The sequence below is a fragment of the Dendropsophus ebraccatus genome, chromosome 12 (genome assembly GCF_027789765.1).
Source record: "Dendropsophus ebraccatus isolate aDenEbr1 chromosome 12, aDenEbr1.pat, whole genome shotgun sequence".
Lineage (NCBI taxonomy): Eukaryota > Metazoa > Chordata > Amphibia > Anura > Hylidae > Dendropsophus > Dendropsophus ebraccatus.
Genome location: NC_091465.1, coordinates 21,057,122 through 21,064,417, shown reverse-complemented (window position 1 = coordinate 21,064,417; position 7,296 = coordinate 21,057,122). Strand labels below are relative to the sequence as shown.

Genomic DNA, 7,296 nt, shown 5'->3' with positions numbered 1-7,296 from the left:
TTGCTTCACCATGGGCTATGGGAAGCTCTGATAAGGGCGCGCACTGATGCGCCCGCATCAGAGCTCTGCGGCCGGGGTCACTGAACGGCCGGTCTAATACGTAGTGTGAACATAGCCTTAACTTGTATTGCTTCTTCTGTACCCCTCTGTACTAAAGAAGCAATTAATGGCAATTGGGTAGAATATGGGCGGCAGGGGGAATCCTGTGCCCCTTTACTACTAATTTACTACTAATTTAATACCTGTATACAAGGAGAAAATCCATTTGTAATGGATTTTTTGCTACATATGAACGTATTAGGTTAGGTGCACAGCTGCGTCGGAGGCTCCATCTTTTCATTCTTCTGCTCCAATGACTGGGAAAACAAACAGACAACATATCACAAATGTATATGTTAACCTAGCCTAACATTTACACGGACATACAAGACGTCTAGACATCTTCACCCTTAGGGAGTTCCCTTTGTGACATATGACAAAGCTGGTGATGTTTGCTCATACATATGAAGCATTATCATATTGGAATGGTGAGGAACTCCTATAAATAGCTGATTATCAGACGGAACAATAATATTACCTCTATAAGATCAAGACACCCAGAGGCTACACACTGAAGATGGAGGGGAGCTCATTTAAACACTACGCACAACGTGATATTGACCATAACCAATTCCTTCAGACGTTTTGTTCTCCGGCCATAGATCCCTCTTTGTTTGAGGAGGTGATTTTATTTCCATTGAGAGTCTGCATGCAGAACATTGACGTGGGTATGGTAAAGATTATATTTTATTATAGTGAAAAATATAATATAACCAATCCTCAAGGTTTTATTATGGAGTAGAAAAAATAGAGTAGGTCATACACGAAGTTCAGAAAAAGGTATAAATGATACTTTATATAGTAAAAAAAACATGTTGTCGCCACAGGGCCCCAATAAATGATACTACAATGTAATATGGATAAAAATACAACAATATAAAAATAGATTATATTCACAGAGTGTGTTGGTTTGCACTTCAAGTCTCTTTTCCCTCTGGAGAGCTTGTATTGCTCTAGTAGTTAGTCTCAATACATAGTATTTTGTGCTGCAAATAGTCTACGTACAGAATCTGCAGCAGATTTGATGGCCCAGAATTGTTTGCTTTGTTAGAATCAATACAGAGCTTAGCGAATCCTGCCGGGGGGGGGCTAATATAAGGCCAGCATACTTGTACGCCGCTCTTTATAAATCCCCCCTAAGACTATTTGCAGCAGAAAATACTATGAATAGAGACTAGCTGCTAGAGCAATACAAGCTCTCCAGAGGGAACAGAGACTCGTGCAAGTGCAAACCAACACAATCTGTGTATATAATCTATCTTTTATTGCTGTATTTTTATCCATATAATATTGTAGTATCATTTATTGTTTGCATTTTGTCTATCCACAAGGGCCCTGTGGCGACATTATGTTTTTTTTACTATAATATGTATCAATTATAAATTTTTCTGAACTTCATCTAATACCTACTCCATAATAGAACCTTGAGGATTGGTTTTATTATATTTTTCACTTTTTATGCTTATCCCTAGGGGTAAAGGGTGATAAACCATTGACCTCGGTCCTATAGAGGGGTGAGCCTCACACATTATAGATTATAGATTGTAGAACTGTGAAATTTTAGGTGGCTATGTTAGCATAATGAGGTATTTTCAGCTATTATTAGATCGTCCGAAACTGTTTGACTTTGACAATGTTCTCTGAACCCGAACGCTCCCCATTTCACTCCTGGTGGCTGGAGGAGTTGGATGCCACCCTAGGGAGTCCTGAAAAACATGGATGCAACCATAGCCTATATCCATGTTTTCTTGGTAGAATCCAACTTCTCCAGCCGCCAGGAGTGAAATGGGGAGCGTTCGGGTTTGGAGAACATCGTTGAATTTGAACAGTTCAACAAGTTCCACCAAGAACATATAAGGGCCCAGAACTTATTTGATTGGGAGCAAATGTATTTTTTTGGACTTGAAAAACTGAGATGTACTGTTACATTTGGTCAATAGCTGGGATAATTTGTCCAATGGCATATATAACCAATTTCTCAATAGGCACCCCTCCTCCCAGGTATGTGTATGAGCAGGTTTCTCATCTACTGGCTAAAGATGTGAGCCACCAAGATCGATAAATTGTCACCTAGGATGATACTCATGAGAAGTAAAATTCCTTGTTTCATTACCAATATCGCCTACTCTGGAGTGTTGTTAAATATCGTACATTATGTTTTTTACAGTGAAATCTTTAGGAGGCACTTTGTGTGATGTTTCGCTGGGTCCGAACATTTTGCACTTGTTACCGTTCTGTGAATATTTCACAGATATTATTCTTCTGGAGGTCAATGAGAAATGCTGCAATGAACTGAAGAGATGGCTTAAAAAGGAGGCAAATGCTGTGGACTGTGCCTTTGGAGCTAAGTTCATTGGAGACTTAGGAATCAGCAGGTAATACAGTACATGAGCCAGATTTCATTTCGTGCATTATATTGCTGATCTGTTTGAAATAATTTATTTGTTGTTTGAAAGAAATCCTACTAGATACTTGGCTCCCAGTTTGTTATAGGGTTAATATTTCTAGTCTTGGTCATGGTATTATGTAGCAAAGAGGCTCGATCCCTATATCCTGTATATATTTCAGTTACTAATTATTCAATTCTTATAGTTGCATCTTTAAACCTTCCATTAAAGGAGAAGTCCAGCCATTTTGAAAATCCGGCAGTCGGCAGGGGTGAATTTGATAACAAGTAGGAACGCACCTCTCCCCATGCCTGCGGTGAGCGGTGGGACCAGCCTCGGGGCTCCCGCCCCAGTCCTTGACTGGCTGAGCGGCCAGTCCATCAGCCAGGTTATGACATGTACAGCCCAAAGATGGCTGAGCCTTGCTGGGGTCTTAAGGCCGGTCCCGCCACTCACCCCGGGAAGGGGTAGAGGTAAGTTCATACTTGTTGTCAGTCCTGTCGGCTGCCGGATTTAAAAAATGGCTGGACTACTCATTAATGGGCTATGTTGACATGAACATTTTTTCAGTCTGTATTTTTGTTCCTAAAAATGACGTCAGTCATTTTGAGTACCAAATGGCATCCTTCATTTTGCGTTTTGGGCGCCTGTCATTACAATGATTGCTGTTGGTACATTATTCTAATTCAGGCCCTTTTGGGTGTGGTTCTTTTTTGAAGGTCCATTGAATTTAGTAGTAAAGATTGTGAAAGGGATATCTGGCTAGTCCTGTGTTTCGTGACTCTTAAAGCGCTCAATGCAGTGAAATACTAGGTGCATTGCTCCCTGGGAAACATGAATATGCAAAAGAAGAGCCCGTGGAGTCTCATTTAAGAGTCTCAAAACACAGGACTAGCCAGATATCCCTCCGGGAAGGACCCAGCTACAGTCTGCCCCCTATACCGTGCCAACCACAGATTTTCCCCGAAACAGTGCAAGACACAGTCTACCCCATAAAGTGCTTAATGCGGTTTGCCCCCTAATACAGGGCCAACCAGTCTTCCCCCAATACAGTGCCATCCACTGTGCTCTCCATAAAATGCCAACCACATTGTTCCTTCCATTCAGCATCAGCCACCATATACTGCCAGTCATCGTTTGACTGTTTAAAGCTAAGCAAAATGACCACAACCACAATGGCAGAATGCACCCCTAGGGTCAGCCACAATAATGAGCATGCTCACATTCTCTGATTTTGGAAAGACAGCCTCTGCAAAATAATGTCCCGGTATGTCCTGGGAAGACTCAACTCCATGGGCCATCCTCCTATTGTCTTTAATTATAAGCACTCCCAATGAGTGAGAAAACATTGGCTCCTTGCTCTGCCAGTCTTCCTTTTGGTCACAGGGAGTGTTCTATTGTGAATGGTGCTGGACCCAAAAGCCCAAAATGTTTGTCTGGCAGATTCTGCAAAGATGAGTCTTGGCAAGTGAAGTTTTTATCATTGCTGAGACAGATAAAGAAGAAAAGGAAACGTGAGTGACTCTGATTAGAGTAGATGCCCCCTGTAAGTCACTGGATGTAACTGCACTGTAATCACTTAAAGGAGCCCTGTCACCCTGGCTGCCGGGGTGACGACTGCCTGACCCCCACCGGTGGAGCCCCTTATACTTACCCCTTCCTCAAAGTCCCGGACCCTGTCCCAATGCCGAGACATCCCCGTCGGAAGGCTGCGCACGCTCACCAGAGGTAACTCCGACGCCCATAGCGAATGATTACTCCAGTCGTTCTCTATGGGCGTCGGACTCATCTCTGATGACCGTTTTCACGGCTTCTGACGGGGATTTCTTGACGGAGGGACGGGGTCCAGGATCAGGACTTCGAGGAAGGGGTTGGTATAGGGGCCCCACTGGGGGGGGGGAATCGGGCGGGCTTCACCCCGGCAGCCGGGGTGGCAGGTTCCCTTTAACCTAAACATCTTCTCTGTCCATATAAATGGTTAACACTGCCAGCAAGCAGCTTTAAAGATCATCCTCTTAACTGACTCTTGACTTAAATGATGGCAGTGGCATAGGATAACATCTGCATAACTCTGCTTGTGGGTGGTGAAAATCAGTTATATGAACAGAAAAGATAAGTCTGCGTGCCTGATACTAGGATATTATGCTCCCTCTGTAAACCCACCGGTGGCAAACCACACCCACAGTAGACTACAAAACCACAATAAGCCACACCCCTCAAAGCCAAAGATCCCATGGAAAAACATTATCCATCCATCCTATTTGTGTGGTCTGACATGTAACTCTCTTACTATATAGAATATAATCTATCATTCTTTGCAGTCTAAACCTGTTGGGAAAGGAAAATATTCTGAGAAGAAAAGTGAAAAGTGTAATGATATATGATCTGAACAATGAGAACCCCACAAAGGCCATTGTGCCCCAAAAAGTTGATTGTCTTTGTAATGTCTATGTGCTAGACCATGTAAGCGAAGACCAGGAGAGCTTCCGGAGGAACCTCAAGGCAATCACATCCAATCTTAGAGTTGGAGGAGTATTTATATCTCTTGGCACCTTCAATACTCAGTTTTACAATTTTGAGGAGCAAAAGTTCAGCTCTTTTGCCTATGATGAAAGTTTTCTTAGGAAAGTCCTGGAGGAGGCCGGCTTCACTATAAAAGTTCTGGAGAAACAGAAATCTAAAGTGGTCAGTGAGATCGTCAAATACGATGAAGTGTGGTGCGTGGTTGCAGTCAAAGTGCGAGAGGTGTAAGTCCTACTGATCCCGGGCTTCACCTACCAGCAATGGGGCACATTAGAGGAAATTGTATACCCCACCCAGGAGCATTTCCAAAAGAGATTAGACGATTCACTTAATAGAAATGTCTACGTATGTTTTGTCCCCTTTGCAATCCCTTTGCTTTCCATATCTTTGCTGATCCAGAATTACATCCTGTATTAAACTTTACTATTCTTCTGCTAGAGTCACTGTGTACATATATTACTTATTCTGTACTGATCCTGAGTAACATCCTGGATAATGCTCCAGAGCTGCAGTCACTATTCTGCTGGTGGAGTCACTGTGTACACAGTAGCGGTCTTTGGCACCAAGCACCCCAAGCGATCGCTTGGGGCCCCCAACATCCAGGGGGCCCCCACGTCCTGCTCTTGTACTCAAGACCGCTGGACAGGGCCGTTACCCCGCTCGCTGCTGCAATCTGAACTGTAACTATGAGCACTCGTAATGAGCACTCATAGTTACATGCAGCAGCAGCACTTACAGGGCGGGAGCCATTGGCTCCCTTCCTTTCAGTCACTCTTGTGGCCACAGGAAGTGTTTTCCCTGCGGTCACAAGTGGACACTTTGTCCTTGTGGTTCCAGCGCTCCAGTGACATCACTGGAGCATCAGCGCCAGAACAAGGGGAGTGCAGCCTCTTGTGATCGCAGGGAAAACCCTTCCTGCGGCCACAAGAGTGAAGAGAAGAGTAGACGCCCGGACCCAGGTGAGTATAAGTGTTTGCTTTATTGTGTTATATACTATATGGAAGGGGGAGCACACAGGGTCTGTTTAACTGGGCGAGAGCACAGCGGGGGAATATATAAATGGGGGGAGCACACAGGGGGGGGGGCTTTATAACAGGGGGAGCACACAGGGGGGCTATATATAACTGGGGGAGCACACAGGGGGGCTATATATAACTGGGGGAGCACACAGGGGGGCTATAGACTACTGGGGCTTCACAGAGGGGTCTATATACTGCTGGGGGCAGCACACAAGGGGTCTATATACTACTTGGGGCAGCAGAATGGGGTCTATATACAACTGGGGAAGCACACAGGGGGTCTATATACTACTGGGGGAGCACACAGGGGTCTATATACTACTGGTGAGACACAAAGGGGGTCTATATACTGCTGGAGGCAGCACACAGGGGGTCTATATACTGCTGGAGGAGCACACAGGAGTCTATATACTACTGGGAGAGCACACAGGAGTCTATATAATACTGGTGGGGCACACAGGGGGTCTATATACTACTGGGGGAACCACACAGGGGGTTTATCTACTACTAGAGGAGCACACAGGGGTCTATATTCAAGTGGAAGAGCACACAGGAGGTCTATATACAAGTGGGGGAGCACACAGGGGGGCTATATACTAGTGGGGGAGCACACAGGGGGGCTATATACTAGTGGGGGAGCACACAGGGGGTATATACAACTGGGGGCAGCACACAGTGGGTATATTCGACTGGGGCAGCACACAGGGGGTCTATATACTTCTGGGGGAGCACATGGGGGGCTATATATAACTAAGGAACACACAGTGGTCTATATACTACTGGGGGAAGCACACAAGGGGTATATAATACTGGGGGCAGGACACAAGGGGTATATACTATTGGGGGCAGCACACAAGGGGTATATACTACTGGCGGTAGCGCACAAGGGGTATATACTACTGGGGGTAGCACACAGCGGTCTATTGTTGTGGAGCGCATGTCAAGGGGGGGGGGCCAGACATAACTTCGCTTGGGGCCCCAGAAATGCCAAGACCGCCCCTGTGTGTACATACATTACATTACATATCCTGTACTGATCCTGAGTTACATCCTCTATTATACCCCAGAGCTGCACTCAATATTCTGCTAGTGGGGTCACTGTGTACATACATTGCATTACATGTCCTGTATAGTGATGAGCAAGCATGCTTGTCCAAGCTTGGTACTCATTCGAGTATTAGGGTACTCAATGGTACTCGTTAGTCGGACGAGCATCTTGCGATACGCGAGAAAATCTCATCATCGGTTTTCTTTAAGTTTGGGCCCTA

The 7,296-nt window shown here is 45.0% G+C and overlaps 1 protein-coding gene across 1 annotated transcript; it reads left to right on the top strand.

The window, feature by feature from the left end:
- The first annotated feature begins 591 nt into the window (after nucleotides 1-591).
- Nucleotides 592-5,442, top strand: LOC138769794 (nicotinamide N-methyltransferase-like). Its single transcript, XM_069948478.1, has 3 exons — nucleotides 592-767; nucleotides 2,267-2,474; nucleotides 4,808-5,442. Exons 1-3 carry the CDS (start codon nucleotides 617-619, stop codon nucleotides 5,235-5,237), a joined length of 789 nt encoding a protein of 262 aa, XP_069804579.1. The 5' UTR covers nucleotides 592-616; the 3' UTR covers nucleotides 5,238-5,442.
- The last annotated feature ends 1,854 nt before the right edge of the window (nucleotides 5,443-7,296 follow it).

Bases quoted from the DNA above. Each gene is read 5' to 3' on its own strand.
- LOC138769794 (XM_069948478.1), top strand. From the start codon at position 617: ATGGAGGGGAGCTCATTTAAACACTACGCACAACGTGATATTGACCAT. The intron at 768-2,266 runs GTATGGTAAAGA...TGTTTTTTACAG, and splicing joins CATGCAGAACATTGACGTGG to TGAAATCTTTAGGAGGCACT. The intron at 2,475-4,807 runs GTAATACAGTAC...CATTCTTTGCAG, and splicing joins GGAGACTTAGGAATCAGCAG to TCTAAACCTGTTGGGAAAGG.